General features: G+C 47.2%; 1 protein-coding gene across 17 annotated transcripts in view; it reads left to right on the top strand.

Moving 5' to 3' along the window:
* Positions 1–22,493, top strand: part of EXPH5 (exophilin 5) — an 81,513-nt gene that overhangs the window by 43,714 nt on the left and 15,306 nt on the right. For 7 of the 17 annotated variants that reach the window (XM_047876767.1, XM_047876766.1, XM_047876765.1 and 4 more), the window contains 3 exons: positions 2,967–3,127; positions 5,254–5,416; positions 16,988–17,036. In XM_047876767.1, the coding sequence (XP_047732723.1) occupies positions 2,967–3,127; positions 5,254–5,416; positions 16,988–17,036 (373 nt within the window). The other 10 variants (XM_047876777.1, XM_047876776.1, XM_047876780.1 and 7 more) reach the window with 10 other exon arrangements.

Here is a 22,493-nt window from a genome sequence, read left to right as displayed (position 1 = left end):
GGGTAGGAACCGTGTCTGCTCTCTTCAGCATCGTATCCCTGCATTGTACCATAGGAGGCCTTCCACACATGAATATTCAGTAAATTTTGTCACAGCCATGTGAAAAATCACGCCAGATGGGTAATAGTGTTTGTGTTAGGTTTGTGAAAACAACCGGTTTTTTCCCCTCTGTCTGCAAGAAAAATTATAATGGAAAAAAACACAACAATATAAATAAAAATTCAGACAGAAAGAAAGAATAGGTTCATATATTACATTTACTGAATACACATAATAAAAAAAGCTAAAGATAGAAACGATATCTATAATTATTCTGCACTAAGAGATCAGATGTTTTGTTTTTTCCCCCACTATGTCTACATGGGTGCAGCATTTTACGTAGCTCATAGTCGACGAAACGTGCATTTTGTTTTTCTTGCTTCATTCTGTGTCACGTGCATTTCCCCAGGATTCTGCATTGCTTTTGCATACTTATTTTTAGAAACTGCATAAAGGGGGCGCCTGGACAGCTCAGTTGGTTGAGCGTCCAACTTCGCTCGGTCACGATCTCACCGTTCACGAGTTCAAGCCCCGCATCCAGCTCTGCGCTGACAGCGGAGCGTGTTTGAGATTCTCTCTCCCTTTCTCTCTGCCCGCCCCCTCTCAGAATCAAATCAACGTTAAAAAAACAACAACAACAACCAGAAACTACAGAAAGTTCAGTTAAATTAACGTACAGGGAAGGGGGCTATTTCTTCGAGACATAGTTCCTAGAGTAGAGTTCACACCGTTTGAGCATTCCCGCAGAGATACGGATTGCGGACTTCATTGGCCAGAAGCTGAAGAAGAAACAGGCAGCGATGGATGTGAGTGCACGTGTAGAGTGAGAGCTTGAGGTGAAATTGAGCGAAGTGTGATTATGTTCAAAGAGAGTCCCTATTGCATCAAGGCTCTAATAAGAACCAAGAGATACAGTCACGCTGATGGGAGAATCCCGAAGTCAGGTAGCTTGGCTGTCCTCTGACATGAGGTGGGTGTGTCGACGTCGGGGCTGGTGCTGCAGGTTGGGCTCTAGCGATGGGGGAGGACTGGGAGGAAGCGGAGGTGGTGAATAAACGAGGGACACTGATAAATGAGGTATTGAGAAGTTGGAGACGGCCAGCACCCGGTAGGGACAGTCACTTGGGGTCTCTGAGTCTGTTCGGAAGGGACGTGGCAGGACAGGGGAGTGACGGCATTGGCACACGGAGGCCCCGAGCGGATGTTGTGGGCTGGACGTGACATTGCTGCCTGATACTTTTCAAAATGCAAGTCTGGGCAGGATGGCCTTTGGCTTCCTTCTCGATTATTTTGTAAAACTACAGTATCGTAGCCGCAAGCAGGAGCGTGGGTTGCAGCCACCTCGGTGCAGCACCTTTAACCCCAGATTTGCCGCTCTCTGGCCGGCTTGCTCCCGTCTACTTAGTGACACCAGCTCCCCCGCACTTGTGTTCCACAGAGGACCTCGCATAAAGGGGCGGGTGATGCAGAGTCACATGCCATCCTTCCCCAGAGGGCAGAACTGCCCAAGCTCAGACCCCACCCACGAGCCCGACGTGTTCAGCAGCGCCACACCAGCCTGTCACATCATGGGCTCCAGTCTCCCCTTGCTGCTGTTTGCCTCCGTCCAGGGCACGCACGCTCGCTCTCGCGCTCTCTCTCACCCTCTGGATTAACTACCTTTCATTTCCAAACAGTTCTAGCGTTTTCCCGAAATGGAGCGAAACCGTCTGCTTTGAAAAAAAAAAAAAATCACCACCAGTGATTCAGTTAAGGACTTAGAGCAGCATTTTCATTGGAAACAGGACTGAGCACGAGAGGGCAGGGAGGAGAAGGAAGGCATGGTGGGATTTGGGGCCTGGCGTGGGGCCGACACACTTGTGCTCTGGGCGCCTTCCCTTCCCATCTCACATCCCAGTGCCCTTGCAGATTTGGCATTACCTGTGGGCTCCTCCATGCGATTTTGTGGTTTGGGGTGTAAAGAATTTCGCTACTTTTTAAAGAAATTTCTTAAATGGCTTTATTTTTGAGAGAGAGAGAGAGTGAGAGAGACAGAGCCTGAGCGGGAGAGGGGCAGAGAGAGAGGGAGACACAGAATCGGAAGCAGGCTCCAGGCCCTGAGCTGTCAGCACAGAGCCCGACACGGGGCTCGAACCCATGAACCATGAGATTATGACCTGAGCTGAAGTCGGACACCCAACCGACTGACTGAGCCACCCAGGAGCCCCAGAGAGTTTTGTTATCTAAAACTAGATTCAACCATTTCTTCTCTGCATGTTAACTGTATCTTTGGCCACTGGATGGATAAGTAAGGACCCTGTTATATTCAGTGTTGAATCCCCACTGTCCACACTGGGACTGGTACATGGACATTGCTCAATAAACACTGAATGAATGAATGAATGAATGAATGAGTAATCAGAACTAGAATATTCTGGGTGGCTCAGTCAGTTAAGCATCGAACTTCGGCTCAAGTCATGATCTCACGGTTCATGAGTTCGAGCCCCGTGCTGGGCTCTGTGCTGACAGCTCACAGCCTGGAGCCTGCTTCAGATTCTTTGTCTCCCTCCCTCTCTGCTCCTCCCCTGTTCAAGCTCTGTATCTCTCTGTCTCTCAAAAGTAAGTAAACATTTACAAATATTTTTTAAAAAAAGAGCTAGAATATTCTGGTTTTTCCATATCATTAAACTATCGATCATTGCTCATCCCAGGTTGTCATTACCAGCGTGATTGTTTTAATGACTAGCAAAACTTAGATTGTCATCGTATTTAGAAAAACACAGCCAAAAATGGACACAGTGGTAAAAAGGAAATTCTGACTAGAGCAGCTTTCCCCCCAGACTCTGTTTACACAGTTCTTCTAGGTCACGTTTGGCCTCCTGTCACATGAGTTTGCACTTGATGTGAAGAAATTTAAAGGGCACATTGGTATTTTTGTTTCATTTCAGCAAACTCCAGAAGACAAAGAGGGATATCAGATGGCTTCAAGGAGTGACTGGTGAATGGTTTGAAGAAATTCAAAGAAAGAAGTTTTGCAATGAAACAGACGTTAGCCAGATGTTGAAACAACCACTCACATACAGGCTAAGGAAAGGGATGGCAGAAAATGGTGAGGAAAAAACTTACACGTCTAAATTTTTTTTTTCTTATAGCCTGGTATGATAGATAAGGACTCCAATGAACCAATCCATGTTTTGGGCTATTTTAAAATCATAAGGTACAAGAGTTTTCTAACATAACATACAGTAAGAAGAGTCAACTGAAAATGTACTGTAATGTCCTAGGGGTGTGTTTTTAGAATGGGGCAAGATAGCATAGTGGTTAAGAACACGCATGTTGAGGGGCGCCCGGGTGGCTCAGTCGGCTGGACATCTGACTTCGGCTCAGGTCATGTTCTCACGGTTTGTGGGTATGAGCCCCAAGTTGGGCTCTCTGCTGACAGTTCAGAGCCTGGAGCCTGCTTCCAATTCTGTCTCCCTGTCTCTCTCTCTCTCTCTCTTTCTCTGTCCCTCCCCCACTTGCACTCCCTCTCTCTCTTCCTCTCAAAATAAATAAACAACAACAAAAAAAGAACACACAAGTTGATATCAAAGGAGACTTGGATTCAGATCTCCACTCTGTCTCTCTGTATTCTCTATTCTTTCAGAATCCATGTGACTGTTCACATGGATTACTTATTCTCTGTTACTAGTATTCTCTCTGTTACTTCTTCTCTCTAAGCCTCAATTTTCTCATCTTTAAATGGGTGTGATGATACCTACCTCATAGGGCGGTTGTATACGTACAAAGTGCTGAGCTGGAACATGGTAAGCACTTCTGTGAATGGGATGATGAGGCAGAAGAAGGAGACAGAGGAGGGGAGTTGGGGTGGAGAAGGGGTGATAGGAGAAGAGAGGGGGAAGGTGGTAAGAGAATTGCCACCTTTCTGGAACTTTGGTAAATTAAGCTCCGTAGGTAAATGCCTTCCCGGAACATGGCAACTATGTGACTATTCACATGTCACTTACCTTCACCCATCACTTGTGTTTTTCTAATCTGTAGATGAGGATAATAAAACCTGCTTTCACAGGACTATTGTGAGAATAACAGAGTGCGTTAAAATATCTTCCACTGATACAGTCACGTTGACTGCTTTGACTAATGTGTTACTTACAGTAGCAGCAAGAAACATGTAATAATAGTTCCACACTTTATATGGACAACATTTTTTTTTTTTTTTTTTTTTTTTTTTTAAATTTTTTTTTTCAACGTTTATTTATTTTGGGGACAGAGAGAGACAGAGCATGAACGGGGGAGGGGCAGAGAGAGAGGGAGACACAGAATCAGAAACAGGCTCCAGGCTCTGAGCCATCAGCCCAGAGCCTGACGCGGGGCTCGAACTCCCGGACCGCGAGATCGTGGCCTGGCTGAAGTCGGACGCTTAACCGACTGCGCCACCCAGGCGCCCCTATATGGACAACATTTTACAGCCCCCATAATAAATAAACCTCTCTAAAAAGACTTACAGTTCAGATTTTGAAGTTAACCCAACGTATACCATGGCTGCTTCCCCCTTCCGTGGAATCCCTCTAGTGTTGATAAATTCAGCATGTCCAAAAGTATGACAGTATCATAGACTTCGTATACGTTGATCCTGCCTTAGGATTTTTAATACTCACATATGTAACTATACATTACCTCTACACCTATTAGACCTGTTTCCGTTATAGGCACGCACGCATAGAAACCACATTGTAGCAAATAACACGTACACAGAGATAGATTTTTGATGGAACTAAGGAACACTTTAAATGGCTTCATCTCCTTTTCCTTGACTTTCTTTGGTTGCAAAAAGTTACATGTATAGTATCTGTCACTATGGTTTTAAAGTACTAAAATAAAAACGTCTGAAGGACGGGGCAGCTAAAAGCCACTTGAAAGTTGAATGAGGTCCCTGACACCCCACCTTGGGCCTCGGACGGATTGGCACAGCTGGTTTACAGGGAGGAATGTCCCGCGGAACTGTGGCCCACGGTGCGTATTGAAAGCCTCCCTGCCCTTTCCGAGCATTTTCTCTGTTCAGCAGAACCGTCAGGGGCACAGAGCTCCCCTGATTCCTCGGGTCTCCATGGGGGAATGCCTGCTGCGTTTTCAGTCTGCAAAGGGAGGTGGGAAGCAAGATCAAAGTCTTAGTTCTCGGAGATACATTCACCCGGAAATACTGAGTGATGCCCCCTTTCTCCAATGTTCGTCTAGATCGTGTGGAATTACAAACGTCAAGGTCTAAAACTACGCCTCATCAAAGAAACCCCATGTCTGTTTCTTCCCGGCTGAGCTTCAGATCGTCATTTTCTTCCCTGTTCTCATTCAGAAAATCCAGAAGGGAGACTTCAAAGCTTCTGTCACCGGCACAGAAAGGGTGAGTGAAATTCAGATCATGTGACGGCTCACTAGTTATCTGATGCCAGAGACCAGTGGCCTGTTTTGTGTTCAGAATGTTTAATGTTTGCTCTCAGGCTTTAAATCCAGATAGGAACAAAGGAGACGGGACTTAGCTCTCATAGGGACAAAGTCCTTATGAAACCACGAAACTTGGCTCTTTGGGAATCCAACTCCTAACCAATTGCACACGTCGCAGGTAGTGCCCTGGGTGGATGAAGGGTTAAATGTTGGGAAGAAATGGGGTGCCTGGGTGGCTGAGTCGGTTAAGCGTCTGACTGTGGCTCAGGTCATGATTTCATGGTTCGTGAGTTCAAGCCCTGCGTTGGGCTGTGTGCTGACCGTGCGGAGCCTGGAGCCTGCTTTGGATTCTGTGTCTCTGTCTCTCTCTGCTCCTCCCCTGCTCTCTCTCTCTCTCTTCTCAAGAATAAATAAACATAAAAACATGAAAAAAGAAATCCGACTTCAGCTCAGGTCATGATCTCGTGGTCCGTGGGTTCGAGCCCCGCGTCGGGCTCTGTGCTGACAGCTCAGAGCCTGGTGCCTGCTTCAGGTTCTGTGTCTCCCTCTCTCTCTGCCCCTCCCCTGCTCATGCTCTGTCTCTCTCTGTCTCAAAAATAAATAAAAACATTAAAAAAAAATTGTTGGGGAGAATCATTGACAGTTTCTCCCACTGCTTCTAGAGGCTGGTGTGTACCCAGCCTGGTCGGGAAGATATTTTTAAATCAAAACTACTGTTTCCTTGGGGATATAGGTATCTGTGGTCACAAGGAGAGATGACGTGTAAAGATTGAGGTGAAAGTAAATAAGATGAGAACAGAGAACAGAGGAAAATTGTATTTTTTAAACCGAGGGAATAAATGTGTTCCTGTGACTGGCAGGTTTCAGGACAGCTTCTCTGATGTGGTTACGCAGAATTTCAGCTTCAGGTGCAGGAAGGGAGGTTTTGAGGAGAGTGGAGGCATAGTTCCGGATCGTTCGCAGTGTGAACCCGTGTAAATCAGTTCGTCTTGACTCATGGGTCGTTAGATCGTTTTGTGAAAAACAAGCCAAGCTTTGCTTACGTGCCGTTGAGCTGACTGCTAAATATTTTCGGCCTGTCTTCCTGGTTGAGAAGCTTCCCGCCCTCTTAAGGTGTCGGCCTCACATGTGATGTGTCCACCGATTAGAAAGGGGGCGTTGCTGCGCTGGATAGGAGGTGCCCGAGGACACCCTCGCTGCACAACAGCCCGTGGCCCGCCGCCGGTGGGCGTGGGGAGAGGCTGCCCGGCCTGCAGAACAGAACCCTGGGCTCCCCTCTCCCCTCCCGGGTGGACGAACGGTGTTTCGCGCCCAGCTCCCACCTGAGCCTGCTCTTGTCTTTGCCGAAATAGTGGAGGGCTGAGCAGCATGTAGGTTTCGGTGCCGGTCCCCCCCCCCGCCAGAGCCGCTTGTCAGGAAGTGCTCTTCAAACAGGTAAGTGGCTTTTTCTTCGTGAGAGTGTTTGCCCTCGCCTGGGGCTTTAAAGCCCACGAGTGTGTCCTTTAAAGGACAGGCGTTTTATAAGAAGAGAAATACTCCTGGCACGTGGTGTAGCTGGAACTTGTGATGTAATTTGTGTTTTCGGTGATTTTCTGTAAGGCAGAGTTTTAGATAGCTCAGCCGTCTCCCATCGGGAAACCAGGAAAAGTTGAGGAACCTGTTCACTCTGTGGGCAAGTTATTTCCAAGCTCATGTTGCAAGCCACTGCACAAGTGGGTCCGAGGAGACAGAAAATCTAGATTCTCCATCTGGGTATCCTGTGTGTGTGTGTATGTGTGTGTGTGTGTGTGTGTGTGTGTGTGTATGTGTTTTAATGTATATTAAATTTTGAGAAAGAGAGAGAAAGAGCACTAGCAGGGGAGGGGCAGAGACAGGGGGAGACCCAGAAATCGAAGCAGCATCCAGGCTGTGAGCTATCAGCACAGAGCCCGACGTGGGGCTCGAACTCACAAACCACAAGATCGTGACCTGAGCTGAAGTCGGACGCCCGACCGACTGAGCCACCCAGGCGTCCCCGTGTTTGTTTTTTTTTTTTTAATGTTTATTTATTTTTGAGAAGGGCGGGGGCGAGGGGCTGAGAGAGAGGGGACAGAGGATGCAAAGCAGGCTCCAGGCTCTGGGCTGACACCAGGGAGCACGACAGGGGGCTGGAACCCACGAACTGTGAGATCGTGACCTGAGCCAAAGTCCGACGCTTAACCGTCTGAGCCACCCAGGCAGCCCCATGTTTTTTTGGTTATAGACCAAATTGGAAAAAAAAAAAAAGGAAACTTTTATTTAGCAACCGTCCTTCTTGTAGACCAAAATGACTTGTAGCTTTTTTACAACTGGGTGCACTGAAACATAAAAATAAGCATGCAGATGTGAAACAGATTTTATCCTTCAAGTATATATGTGGATGTTCGGCAGTTTCCCAAATGTGTCTTCTCTAAATACATTTTTAGTTGCAAAGTGGAAATGGAATGTGCGGGTACAGAATATCGTGAAGGCACTATTTTTTGCTCTTAAGTTTCAGTAGGTAAGCTGTACAAATATGTCCTTTTCATTTTTAAATATGTGCATGACGTAAATATTTGGATATAAATTCTGAGTGTGTGTGTGTGTGTGTGTGTGTGTGTGTGTGTGTGTGTGTATGTGTGTCGAGGAGGTGGTTTAAGGTAGGAATATACATTGTGTGCTGTCCTCTTCCAGACACTCTTTCCTCTTAAGTAGAACCTGACTTTCTTTGGCAGTTCTAATCTTTTGAAATACAAAATCAGCCTTCTAAATCCATGATTCAAGAGCCCCTCCTCGCCTATGACTGCACCAGGAGGGACTGGCAGAGGGCTCCGGAAAGCACAGTCATCCTGTGCCAAGTAGGATTCAGGTTTCTACTTGCCTAAGCCATCGAGGCTCAACGTTGTCACACTGGGTGCTCCGGAGAACAAGTCAGCAAAGCAGTTTAGAGGATCTTTTGCAAATCACAGAAAGGGAAACAAGCCCTCTGGGCAAAATACAGCCTTCTGTTCAGCCCTGAAAGACTTGAGTATCAGAGAAATTACTTTTCATCTTTTAAGCTGTGGTTTAACTGAGAAATGCTGCTGGATAATGGATAACTCTCCCCAGAAGAAAATGGATTTGGTCATTTCATCAGGTGCTCACTTTAAAAGTTTTTTTTTTTTTTTAACTTTATTTATTTTTGAGAGAGATGGAGACAGAGCAAGAGGGGGGGAGGGGCAGAGAGAGAGAGGGAAACACAGAATCCGAAGCAGGCTCCAGGCTCTGAGCTGTCAGCACAGAGCCCGATGCGGGGCTCGAACTCACGGGCTGTGAGATCATGACCTGAGACGAAGTCGGACGCTTAACCTACAGAGCCACCCAGGCACCCCAGGTACTCACTTTAGAAAGGCCCAGCCAGGGGTGCCTGGGTGGCTCAGTCAGTTGAACGTGTGACTCTTCGTTTCGGCTCAAGTCATGATCTCACGGTTTGTGAGTTCAAGACTTGCATCGGGCTCTGTGCTGACAGTGCAAAGCCTTCTTGGAATTCCCTCTCTCTCTCTCTCCCTCTCTGCCCCTCCCCACTCACACTGTCTCTGTTTCTCTCAAAAATAAATAAATAAACTTAAAAAGAAAGGCCCAGCCAGTAGAAGTATATGATATATTGAAGCTTTAATGTTCTAATATCAGTGGTAAAAAGCCATGGGAACATAGTGACTTAATGGATTAACAAAAAGGCAAAAAGTTTTGCCATTTCTGCTTCAGATATAACTAGTTTCTTCTCTCAGATATATGCGTTTCCCAAATTATCCCATTATTATTTTTTTAAGTTTATTTATTTTGAGATGGAGAGAAAGCACAGGTGGGGGGAGGGCAGAAAGAGAGGGAGAGAGAGAATCCCAAGCAGGCTGCATGCTGTCAGAGCCCGATGTGGGGCTCGAACCCACAAACTGTGAGATCATGACCTAAGCTGAAATCAAGAGTCGGATGCTTAACCGACTAGGCCACCCAGGCACTCCTATCCCATTATTATTTGAATCCTGCTTGTAAATGATTGAACTATATCCTCTGTGCCTCCTCCCCACTGCTAGGAAAAAGGACAAATATTTTCCATTCATGTTTTGATTTATTTATTGCTAGCCAACAATTTCGAGAGACATATGCATGTATATTGCATGTATCTTTCCCCCAGCATTTCCCTGGGCGTTGTGTTTCCTCCCGTCTTGTCATAGGGCATTTAGTGCCTGTGACATAGTGCTCAGAGCCCCAGCATGAAATTTCAGTAACCTAGAGCCTCAAAACTTCCTTCTATGTAGTTCGGCAAGTACCCAGTAGCATACGTCATGAGCTTACAAATGCAATCTTCCTGGCTGCCAAAGAGCATCTACGGTTGTTCGTTTCTTATCCCAGACCCCTGTTATTCCAGTGATGCCCTCCCCACCATGAATGCATGCTGGGCCTGCCACTCTGTGTCTCATGGTACCACATAATCCACAGCAAAGTGGTTTCTACAAGGGGGCCACCTTCATTCTCAAAACTGCAGTTCGTTGTGGCAATTTTACGGATGTGGATTACCCCCCTTACTCCTTATTTGGTGGTGTCCCAGAACTCAGGCAATGTGAAAATGCAAGGGAACTAGTTCATAAGGCTCCTGAGTAGCTTGTACAGTTAAATTTAAGAGGGGCACCTGGGTGGCTCAGTTGGTTAATCATGCGACTTCGGCTCGGGTCATGAGCTCCACTCAGGCTCTGTGCTGAGAGCTTGGAGCCTGCTTGGGGTTCTCTCCTCTCCTCTCTCTCTCTCTCTCTCTCTCTCTCTCTCTCTCTCTGCCTCCTCTCTCTCTCTGCTTCTCCCCCACACTCTCCCTCTCAAAATAAATAAATAAACTTAAAAAAAATTAAAACATAAATTTAAGATCTCCTCTTTCCTTTGAGGACCGTCACCGTGCCTCACGCATGTAAGTACCCGTGCCCAGTGGAGATTGGAAAGTGGCAGCTGCTCTCCGGCTGTGAGTCCCTGCCCTTTACCCTGTGACTTCAGGAAGGTTCTTTTTCCCCCTTGAGATGCAAGCAGCTTTGGTGAATACACCTCGCTCCTCCTCAGACATGCCCAAATTTGCCTGATGCACAGGGTGTACCCAGTTTAGGCGCTCCGGCTGCAACCTCGCATTACATAAGCAAGACATTCAGATACTATTCTGGAAAGTTGAAAAGGCAGATGAGGGGTGCCTAGGGGACTCAGGCAGGTAAGCATCCGACATCGGCTCAGGTCATGACCTCATGGCTCGTGGGTTTGAGCCCCATGTTGGGCTCTGTGCCGACAGCTCAGAGTCTGGAGCCTGCTTCGGATTCTGTGTCTCCCTCTCTCTCTCTCTGCCCCTCCCCCACTCGTGCTCTGTCTCTCTCAAAAATAAATAAAAACATTTAAAAAATTAAAATGTGCAAAGAAGAAAAGGCAGATGGTATTTCCCCCCTGGGTTCTGGTTATTTTATTCATTCATTTATTTATTGAGCCTCTTACTCACTACAAATGCCTGAGTTTGAAGATACAAAAATCTCAACACCTCGATGGCAAGGAGTAGTCAGAGGGAGCAAGATCCTTCTTGGGAAATGCTCCTTCGGTGAAGCCAGGTGTGGTCTCCACAGGTAGACGGCAGCGTTCTGATGACAAGAGGCAGGACAAGGGGAGTGGTTTTGGGTTTCAGCCTGGGTGGCCCGCGGTTCAGGTGATTCAGCTGATCATTATTATAATCTCATCAACAATTTAAAAATAATGACAGATCCTCAGATCCCCAAATCTGAGATCCTGATTCGGAAGGGCTGACATGGGACACAGGGAGCTTTATTTATTTACTTATTTTAGATTCTTCAGGATATTTGGATGCTCAGTCGGGTTTGGAAACCACAGCGGTAGAGCTTCCTGTTCCGCTGTGGTAATAAGGGCTGTCGGAACTCCTGGCAAGGGTATTGCTAGCCCAGGTGATGGTTTCTCTTCTGTTTTTTTATGGGGCTTTTATCAAAGTCTTACTCTGGATCACGAACTGTGGTTAGTGCTGGAGATAAAATTGTGAAACTAAGGCAAAGTCCCTGCCGGAGAACTTCAGGCTAGGAGGGGACGCCAGAATCCTGCATGTGGTTGGGTGTGAGGTGCGGCACAGAACTCTGGGACGTGGTGGGATATCGTGGGCTCATGTCTTTCCCACGGCAGTTTTCTGGAAAATGACTGTAAGTATCTTGAGAAAGGGATGCCCTGTGGAGTTCACACGGGGATACCGTCCAGCCTAACTGCAGCCTGGGTGGCAGCCGAGTCACCAGAGATGACGGTGCAATATGGTGAGTGCTAGGGAAGGTACGTGGTATTCCTGCCGTGAGATCGTGTAGGAGAAGTGCTTAACTCAGACTGGAGGACCAGAAGCCTTCCTGCAAGAGGAGAGCCAGTTGTGAACGGACATATAGGACTGAGCTAGGTAATTAAGAGTCAGGAGGTTGCACTGGGCAGAAAGGCTGACACAGCCAAGGTGTAGAGACTGGACAAAGTAGAAACTCATGTAGGTGGTTGAGGTTCAGTGCCCTGGTATAAGGTAAGACCCGTGAGAGGTGGAGTGAGAGGCCGGTAGAGGCCAGAACACAGGGCCCAGCAGTGCTAAGGATGTGCAGGGCTAAGAAGCTTGGACTTGACCCTGTAGACAGTGGGAAGCCATTAATCACTTTTGCTAGTAATGGCATTTTTCATATATATGTATATATATATTTCATATATATAAAGTCACCCGCGACCTACTGACCTGGACAAACACTAAAATCTTTTGGTGTATTCCATTGCAGGTGTGCAGGTACACATGTGTATTTTACCCATTGATAGCTGTTAAACAGAGGAATGACATAATCAGATCGTCACTTTAGAAAGATCACTTCAGCTCGGCGCTTCTCAGCCAGGGGCAATTTTGCCCCGCAAAAGACATTTGGCAGTGTCCGAAGCCATTTCTGCTTTTCGCAACTGAAGGGTGAGAACTTAGGGTGTCTCGTAGGTAGGGGTCAGAAATGTTGCTAAGTATCCCCAAAGAAATACCAGTGGAGCCAAGGCTGGGAAAGTGACCCAGGTGAGGCCCCAAGAACAGACTTGAGGGGACAAAGCTCGAGTCAGACCACGTAAGGTAGCGCTGAGATAGTGGCAGCCTGAACTAAGGAGGCAGGCCAGAGGAGAGCAAAAGGCAGACAGATTCGTGCACGGATTTAGATTGTGGAATCATGAGAACCTGGTAATTGGATGTGTCGGGTGAAGATGAAGGAAGAATGGAGATGAACTCTCCTCTCTGACTTAGGAAGCTGTCGGTTGGTGGGGAAGAAACATAAGAGGAGGGGCAGATATGAGGATAAAAATGAACACATTTGCTGATTTCTTCAACGAAGAGGGCTCAAGGAATACCGCTCGTGGCTCTGAGGAGCAAAGCTTACAGCCCTTGGTTTCCCCGGTTTTGGTCTTGTGAGGACAACAAAAAAGGAAATAGAGACACATAATAGTGCTAAAATGGGGGGGCAGTTCCACATGCTCTGGGAGCACGTATGGAGTGTTTGTTAGACTGTCTTGAGCCTGGAACGCTCTTCCAGGGAAAATGTTCAAGGACAAGAGTTATCCGGGCAAACAGGTGGTAGAAAAATGTTTCGGGCAAACTCTGTGCACATGCTCAGAGGTGTGCTGATTCCTCATGGCAGAGGATATGCAAAGGTGAGAGACGAGGCTGGGAAGTGTGTGGGGACTAGATGGTATAGGGCCTTACGAATGCAGAGAAGAATTTGAACTTTCACCTGGGAGCAAATAAAAATCATGTAACATGTTCAGCAGGGAAGTAGTGTGATGCACTTTGTCCTGATCACTCTGGCTGAAGTGTGGAGAATGGACTGGATTGGAACAAAACTTGGAGGGAGAGGGACAAGAAAAGGACTAGTGCAGAAACAAAGCAGATGATAAATGTCTTGTGTGGGGTACAAATGGGGGGATGTAGAGCTCTGGGTGGTTTTGAAAAGGATTTCTGAGTTTGAATCAACAGGATCTGTTGGTTGATTGGATGGGAAGGAGTGGTCATGCAGGAGGACCATGCAGAAGTCCATTTTGGACATGAGGGTCTGACTTGCCCATGGTCATCCAGATGGAGTTCTTCCATGGCCAATGCTTAGAACGTGTTCCATCAGTATTTGGGGGAAGTCACCTGGGGTTCTGGGGTTTTTTTATAAATTTTTTTTTCAATGTTTATTTCTGGGACAGAGAGAGACAGAGCATGAACGGGGGAGGGGCAGAGAGAGAGGGAGACACAGAATCAGAAACAGGCTCCAGGCTCCGAGCCATCAGCCCAGAGCCTGACGCGGGGCTCGAACTCCCGGACCGTGAGATCGTGACCTGGCTGAAGTCGGACGCTTAACCGACTGCGCCACCCAGGCGCCCCAGGGGTTCTGGTTTTTAAAAAGAATATTCCTTGTTTGTTTTTGAGAGGGAGAGAGAGAGAGAGAGAGAGAGAGAGAGAGAGAGCGAGCGAGCAGGAGAGGGGCAGAGGGACAGGGACAGAGAAAGAATCCCAGGCAGGCTCCACACTCGGCGCAGAGCCCAACGTGTGGGGCTCGATCTCATGACCCTGGGATCATGACCTAAGCCGAAATCAAGACTTGGATGCTTAACCAACTGGCTAAGACACCCAGGTGCCCCTTTAAAAAGAATATTCTTGAGCCACACTCTAATCTACTGAGTGAGAATTTCTGAATGGTATCTGCAAAGGTATAGAGATAAGAGAAGATTTTATGGAAGTGAAATAAATTCGGTAAGCCTCGCATACAGGTACCTACAGATGACTGGAGTGCGGGGCAATAAGGCTTGAAAGGTGAGGGGTGGTCTAGGAGGCTCATCAGATAAAAGAGTCTTGTGTCAAGTGAAGATTTTGGATAATACCTTGTAAGATGTTAAGCAGGGGATTGATATGATCACATTTGCGTTTTAGACAGATCTCTGTGGGTAGTGTGAAGGATGGAGAAGAGTCTAGGAGAGAAATGATAGTTTAGTCGGCAGAGTGAGTGAGCTAGAGACGTGGGGTTGGATGTGAGAGATCTTGAAGACAGGGCATCAGGAGGGCTTGCAAGCAAATGCAGAAGATGAGGTAGCCATGTGTCCCATGAAGTCGCCGGGTCTGTGGACTCTTACCAGCCTTGCTTCCAGTGACCCCATGAAGCTTTCATTTTTTATTTAAAAAAAAAAAATTTTTTTTTAACGTTTACTTATTTTTTTGAGACAGAGAGAGACAGAGCATGAGCAGGGGAGGGGCAGAGAGAGAGGGAGACACAGAATCCGAAGCAGGCTCCAGGCTCCGAGCTGTCAGCACAGAGCCCGACGCGGGGCTCGAACTCACCGACCGTGAGATCATGAATGACCTGAGCCAAAGTCGGGCGCCCCTCCGACTGAGCCACCCAGGTGCCCCCCACTGCTGCTTTTATTCGCTCTGCCAGCAAGAGCTGTTCACATCAGAAACATGAATTCACCTTTAGGAGGGTCTGGGAGTGGGTGCAGAGACTCTGTGCCTCCAAGCCACTTGAGTCCTGTGCCCGGCCAGCAAATCCACAAGGTCACCCACACTCGGCCTTGCACACCATTAGGTGAGGGGCGGGGGGGAGGGCACGCATCCCCTCCCCACCCCCCGCCCCACGCACAGCTCGCCCTCACCTTCGGTGGCTCTCCATCCCAGTCATGCCCCTGCTATCCTATGGGTCACATCATCCTCCCTCCTGCCCTCCTTGGGGACAATATCCCTGCCCCGGCTGGTGAGCTGCGTGGGTGCTCTGTGGGCACTGCGGCCCCCAGGGCGCTGGAAAGAGTCTTCACAATCTGGTATGTTCTCTTGGCTCCGGCAGATTGAATTACTTTCCAGTTCCCAAGCGGCCTGGCTCCTTCCCATCTCTGGGCCCTTCCTCCTGCTGTTTTCCACCTTTCATACCAGGTCAACTGTATTTCTGCTCTTTGTGTATCTACTCTTTCCTACAGTTTGATTTGGATATCTTTAACATATAAACATTGTTTGGCCTCCCAGATTTTATGCCCAACTCTGGGGAACCACGAAGCAGCTAGGAGTTCAGATAAAAGAAAACTGCATCTTGCCAGTTTTGACTGATCTGACCTGAAGTCCCAGTTTGTTTGTTTAATTCTTGATTCCCTTTGCTGTTCTCTTGGGGGAGGACAGGACCTCATCTTGTACAGAGCAGTGAGTAATTGCCGTCTGTTAAATCTCGAGCTGTATTTCAGGCAGAGCGCTGCTTGGCACAGGATTATGGATCTAAAAGATTAAAATCGATCTCAGTTTGGGACCCATGTCTTGTAAATTTTTTACCTACTGAATTTGAGTGAAGCAACATAGACGGTAAAAGCATAATTATTTTCCAAGATGGCTTCATAGCAAATAAGGCACCTTTTTCTTTTACATGTTCATTCATTTTTGAAAGAGAGACATGTAGCACAAGCAGGGGAGGGGGAGAGAGAGAGGGAGACACAGAATCTGAAGCAGGCTCCAGACCCTGAGCTGTCAGCACAGAGCCTGGTGCCAGGCTCGAACCCACCAACTCTGAGATCATGACCTGAGCCACAGTCAAACGTGCAACTGACTGAGCCAACCAGGCGCCCCAAATAAGGCATCTTGATAAAAACGAACATCCAGAAGCCACCTTTACAGGGCTTGCTTTCTAAAGATTCCCTTGTGAATTGTTGTGTCTGGCCCTGACCCTCTTTAAAATAAAAAATGTACGGAAATCTATTTCCCATTTGCAAGAAGAGTCCGTGTGCCTTACTTAAGAAGGAGTGCTCAGGATTTAATGAGCCTGTGGCCGGCTCTAAGCTCATCACTAACTGTGTACATCAGGCAGTGTCTTCTGACTTCCCTGTAAAATGACAGCAGTCACAGTGTCCCCTTCTGAAGAGTGACGTATTGAAATGAGATGATAACATGCACATAGAGCACGAGAACACTGATAGTAAGCGCTCGACACGCGTAACTATTTTTGTTTTTATGTCTTTGTGCTGCGTTCCAATCCAAATCCAGTATTAGGTAATTTCTTCTTGGCTGCCTGACATACGAAGATGTAAAACGTTGAGCCTAAACAACCATAGGAAAAAGTTTCTGAAATGTTTTCAACAAGCATTAGCCAAGAAGTGTCTCCCTAAAGGACGTTAGAAATATATCTTCTCAAGATACCAAGATATCACGGCAGAGGTACCGTTGATTGATTGTCCTCCTGGTGAAAGCGAGGCACTTGTTCAAAGCAATCGTTTCAGGGGCGCCTGGGTGGTGCAGTCGGTTAAGCGTCCGACTTCAGCCAGGTCACGATCTCACGGTCCGGGAGTTCGAGCCCCGCGTCAGGCTCTGGGCTGATGGCTCGGAGCCTGGAGCCTGCTTCCGATTCTGTGTCTCCCTCTCTCTCTGCCCCTCCCCCGTTCATGCTCTGCCTCTCTCTGTCCCAAAAATAAATAAACGTTGAAAAAAAAAATTAAAAAAAAAAAAAGAAATCATTTCACGTTTTTTCCACAGATGTGACAGCCGTGCAGGACCTTCCGTGTCTGTGAGGCGAACCGCTACGGTGAGTAACCAGAAGCGAAACGCTATGCTCAGGAATTGTGCCTTAATGAGCCCCCTCGTTGGCCACCTATGTAAATAGGCTTCTCCTTGGCTCAGTTTTACATTGACCTTAGACATCTTAGATTTCTCCTAGGGAGTTTAAAGTTTCCCAACTGTGCTGGGTTTCCAGGACTGAGGCCATCGTGTACCACTCACCCCCTCAGCGGCATCTCTGACACTCTCCCACGGGCCACCCCTGTATATCCCTAAAGCACTGGGCAGAGGAAGACGTGAGAGGCATTCACTGCCACCCTTACAACATCATTTGTGTTCAGAGTGGAAGCGAGGATTGGCTGGAGCAAGTTCACGTGGGGGGACTGACCCAACATAACCCTCCACCAAGGGCTTAGACTTCAGTTTATCTGTTCACATGCTTACAAGATGGAGAAGCTGTAAGTCTTTGTGTCTCGCTTTTTCATGGTCTTAACTTTTGATCTTCACGTGCCTCTGTCTTACTGTGTGACTCATGTGTTTGGGCGATGAAAGAGAATGTTGGAAAGGCCCCAAGAGTGCAGGAGGAGGATAGAGGCAGTTTTCAATTTATTGCGGTCCTAGTACCAGTGCCCACATTTCTCTCGCTCTCTCCCTGTGCCCCGCCTTTTTTTTTTTCCCAGAAAGCATGGTAGAATTCTAGTGAGGAGTACCTACAAACAGGGCTTCTTTATTTCAGAAACTTTTAAAAGAGAGTCCCCTTTCTTCTTCAGCCTAATCCCACCTCTTTGGGAACAACATGAGCCCTGTCTCCTCTCCATGCTTGAGCCCCGGCCAGATGACCAGCACCAATAACTGCTTCCCTCTCTTTGCGAAGCTGCCATCATCCAGGCACCTGATGTGGATCATTTCGCTTGATCCCCAGAGAAAATCTGTAAAGTAGACTATTATTATCCCCATTTGAAAGATGAAGAAACTGAGGTTCAGAGAACTTGAAGATCATGTTCAAGGTCCCTGGTGAATGGTAGAGTCGAGATTAGAAGATCTGGGTTTCTGGGAGTCCACAGGCAGAAGTCAGTAATGCCTGGGGTTCTGTCAGCCCGGAAGCCCTTCTTGCTTATGATCACAGGGTTGCTCACCACCGGTAGACTGTCCTTTAACTGAGCAGGGGACCGAAGGGTCATGTCTCCAGCCCTGCTCCCGCATGCTTCTGGACTCCTGCTTTTCCTTGGAGAAGTACTCAGAGCTGACCTCCCTCTATCGTTCGAGAGCATTGGGGTCTGAAGCAGAGGAGGGATCAAAAAGAATTGCAAATGCAAATGCAAAAGCCCTAAGAGACTCTCTACAATGAATTGCAGGAATCTACCCCCAAAACCAAGAGCATATCGCATACACCGCATGTTAGCCAACTTGACAATAAATTATATTTAAGAAAAAGAATTGCAAATGCCTGGAGGTTGAAAACAGTAGAGCTAATTTGGAACTCTCAGGACGTGACAATCCAGTCTGAGGATTAATAGGTTACCTTTTGCTGGCCCTCTTGATTGCCACTTGCTTTTAACCATTTCACTACTCAGAAGCATGCCCTTCTAAAAGGGTAAGACCTGGGAAAAGAAATGAAACTGAAGCCAGTGATTGTTGACTCCCGTTAATAACTTTTATAAAAATTCGGAGAGAGAGGGGCACCTGGGTGGCTCAGTCGGTTAAGCGTCCAACCGTCAGCTCAGGTCATGATCTCGCAGTTGGTGACTTCGAGCCCGGCATCAGGCTCCGTGCTGTCAGCCTGCTTTGTTCTGTGTCTTCCTCTGTCTCTCTCTGCCCCTCCCCCACTTGCCCCCTCTCTCTCTCTCTCTCTCTCTCTCTCTCTCTCTCTCTCTCTGTCTCTCTCTCTCTCTCGAAAATAAATGACACATTAAAAAAGGAAGCCAGGGAGAGAAAATAATGAAACCGTCTAAAGCAAAGGTTTTGTGTGACGTGTAGATTTCCATTACTTATTCATGGAAATCTTATCTCCTTCACCTGCAAAAGGCTACAAGTTGGCCATTGCTGCTGAGGCCATTGCTGCTTGATCTTGCCAAGATCCGAGGTAATAAATTTCCCATCACTTGGTTAGCAGCCTCTCAGGAAGGGTACAGAGGGGATTCTGGTATTTTACAGGAGATTGTGCTACATTGTTAGATGAACTTCCACTTAAAGAAAGCTGCTATTTAAACATTTTTTTAATGTTTACTTATTTTTGAGAGAGAGAGAGAGCGTGAGCGAGCAGGGGACGCCACCACAGAGCCTGATGCAGGGTTCAAACCCACGAACTGCAAGATCATGACCTGAGCCGAAACCAAGAGTCGGATGCTTAACTGACTGAGCCACCCAGCGCCCCAGAGAGCTGCTGTTTAAACATTTTCATCAGCTTAACAGCAGCCAAGATTCTCAGAAAAACGGGATTTTTAGAGCTAGAGAGAAGGTTAGAGATTTGTAGCTCAGAGTTTCTCCCAACCTCAGCATTACTGACATCTTGGGCCGCGTCCTTCTCTGTTGCGGGGCCATCGTGTGTTCAAACTCACAGGTAGGGAATGCCTATAGTTCTCCTCCACTCAAGTGTGAGCATCAAAAATATCTCCAAAACATGCCAGTGTTCTCTGGGGAGCAGATCTCCCCCAGTGAGAGCCATCTCCTTATAGGTGAGGACACTGGGGTCAAAGTGGTCACCATTTCTGAGACAAAAGACAAAGCCAGATAGCCTTGGCCACTTGATCACTTCTCGTCTCTGAACAGATTTTGGCTGGGCCTGATGCTAGGTGACACGCCAGCTCTGTTTCCACACACCCCCCACCCCCGCCACCAACAACACACCGCCCGAGTACTCAGCACACAGGGCCAGCGTGAGCTCCCCAAGGCCAGGACCATGTCTGCACTCTTGTCCCTCCCCATGGCTTGGCACAATCTGAGCACTCAGAAATTGAAAGAAGAAATGAATGAGTGCTTTTAAGCTGCAGGTGCATTGGTGGATTTGGCCTTTGCCAGAAAACAGAGAACACATTCAGGAACACTCTGAAAAATTAATCTGTTGGCTTTGCCAAGGCGTTTGATAATATCACTGAGCTCAGGCTTCAGCTCCGACAGCTGTTGTACAGGTTTGGCCGCCCTAGGAAGTTCTCAGATAGTCTAAGGTTACTCTGTGACAGGTTTGTTTGTCTCATCATGTCAGGATTGCAGACAATATCAGTAGAGTGAATTGGGTTGAGTAAAAGGCCTCATTTTGCTCAGCCTCTTTTATGCACCGTGTTTGAGAATGTAACGGGCATCCTAAAAGCCAGCATTTTCGGACTCTGGTGTCTAATTCTTTGGAACACTTTTCTAGTTCTTTTTTTAAAAAAATTTTTTTAATGTTCATTTATTTCTGAGACAGGGAGAGACAGAGCATGAGTGGGGGAGGGGCAGAGAGAGAGGGAGACCCAGAACCCGAAGCAGGCTCCATGCTCCGAGCTGTCAGCACAGAGCCCGACGTGGGGCCCGAACCCACAAACCGTGAGATCGTGACCTGAGCAGAAGTCGGTCGCTGAACCGACTGAGCCACCCAGGTGCCCAACACTTTTCTAGTTCTTTAGACTATAAGCATTGGTAGGAATCCGCCAGGAAATCCTCTGTAACCCCAGAAAAATAGCGATGACTAACAATGAGGACTCAGTAAGTGCTGGCCACCATTCGAAAGTGTTTTACAGCGATTAATTCATAATCGTCAGCACCACCCAACGAGTGGGGGAGGGGTGCTGCTACTCTTATCGTCATTCTTATCTCTTCATTTTACTAAGAAAGAAGCGAAGGTAGAGAAAGGTTAAGTAACTTGTCCAAAGTTATGCCACTATTAAGAGGCAGAAGTAGGGTTTTAAACTGGGTGGAACTCATGTGTTTGACCATTAGGCTTTCTTCCCTTAGATGTGCTTTTCCGAGTCCTAATACTGTACATATTTGGTGTCTCAATTTTTGTAATCTTTACTAGAAATCTCATATGTGTAATTTTCCACCTTGGTCTGCCATAAATCAGTCCCTAACTGCATGTACGTGGAGGGCATGGAATGCTTAAAGCAAGGTTTTTATCCACAGGGTGTATCAGCTAAATAAGGATCGTGTACGTGAGTAAAATACCAGTAAACAGCAACATAAAGAACAGCGTTAGGGGTCAGATCACAGGAGTGTGAGTAGCCAGTGCCACCAGTTATTATTCATATGACTTAAGTAAGGCACTTATCCAGGATTCAGTGTTTCATCTGCAGAATGGGAATGATAATCCCTACCTCACTTGCAAATTTGTTGTAAGGATCTGATGAGAGAGAATGTTTTGAAAGTATATTGAAAACGGAAGAAATGGGTGATTTTGCTCAAATATAAGATAGGTGGTATCGAATGACTGTACAAAAAATGGGTTGGAGAAGCGGGAAAAGGTATGGCAGGAAGAGAGGTGTTGGAATTCTGCTCAGTAAATACTAGCGAGTCACTTACACATGGACGCTATGCTGGGTGCACAGGATACAGAGGAGAATACTAGTTATTTTAGAAGGTGGTCCACTTACAGGGTCCTAACCCATTTGTCTTCAAATGCTTGGTTTCTTGGATCAGGGCGGGGACTGAAATGTGCAGTAGGCAGGAAGGAGAGAGGTCTAGTGGTAAAGTAGAAGTGGAAAGAAGGTCAACACTTCAGTAGGATATCATGGGTATAATAATATGCACCACGATGGGTGTGAAACCACGATGGTAACTAATTCTTCCCAGGGAGAAGAGCTCGCAGAAACAGAGATGAGCTGGACACTGAAGGGCGCATTGCTGTTTTCTGAGAGAAGAGTGGAGAGGGCCGAGATAAGAGCAGAGACGTGGAGGTCTAGGACGAAGGGCACGACATTTTAGAGAACTGTGTGTAGTGAACTTGGAGCACAGGGCCCTTGAAGAGAGCTGGGGAGAGGAATGGCTGAAATTCAAGGTTGGAATAGCATTTCAACCCGATTTTGCTGCACGGAGGTGTTTTGAACCTCCTCCTCTAGGCTAGAATGGAAAATAGGCTTCATCTCTTATGGCAACTTCGTGGCGCGGAACATGGTTCGGAGGAGGGTTCTGAGTCCAAGATGGAGTCCTGACTGAGGATCCGTGTGTGCTCTGGGCCCCAGAGGGATCTACCTCCGTTCTAGGTAAGAGGAAACCTCTTCCCAGCAGCCTCAGAAGATGCTTCCAGCTAGGATAGAGTGTGCTAATAAACTAATATAACAGTAAAGACAGGTGATTCGGCCTGGGCTCTGGAATCTCACGGACTGGGAAGAAATCCTTCCCTCCACCAGTGTGACCTGAATTAATTGACCTGACCTCTTGAAACCTCTTTTTTCTCAAAGTGGTCGTAATAATAGTACCAACTTCATTGGGTGGTTAAAATAATGAAATAAGGTAACCTGTATACAATGCTAGTCACATTGCCTAGACCATTCAGGTGCTGCTGCTGCTGCTG

This window comes from Prionailurus viverrinus, chromosome D1 (assembly GCF_022837055.1).
Source record: "Prionailurus viverrinus isolate Anna chromosome D1, UM_Priviv_1.0, whole genome shotgun sequence".
NCBI classification, from domain to species: domain Eukaryota; kingdom Metazoa; phylum Chordata; class Mammalia; order Carnivora; family Felidae; genus Prionailurus; species Prionailurus viverrinus.
This window is presented reverse-complemented; position numbering and strand designations above follow the sequence as displayed.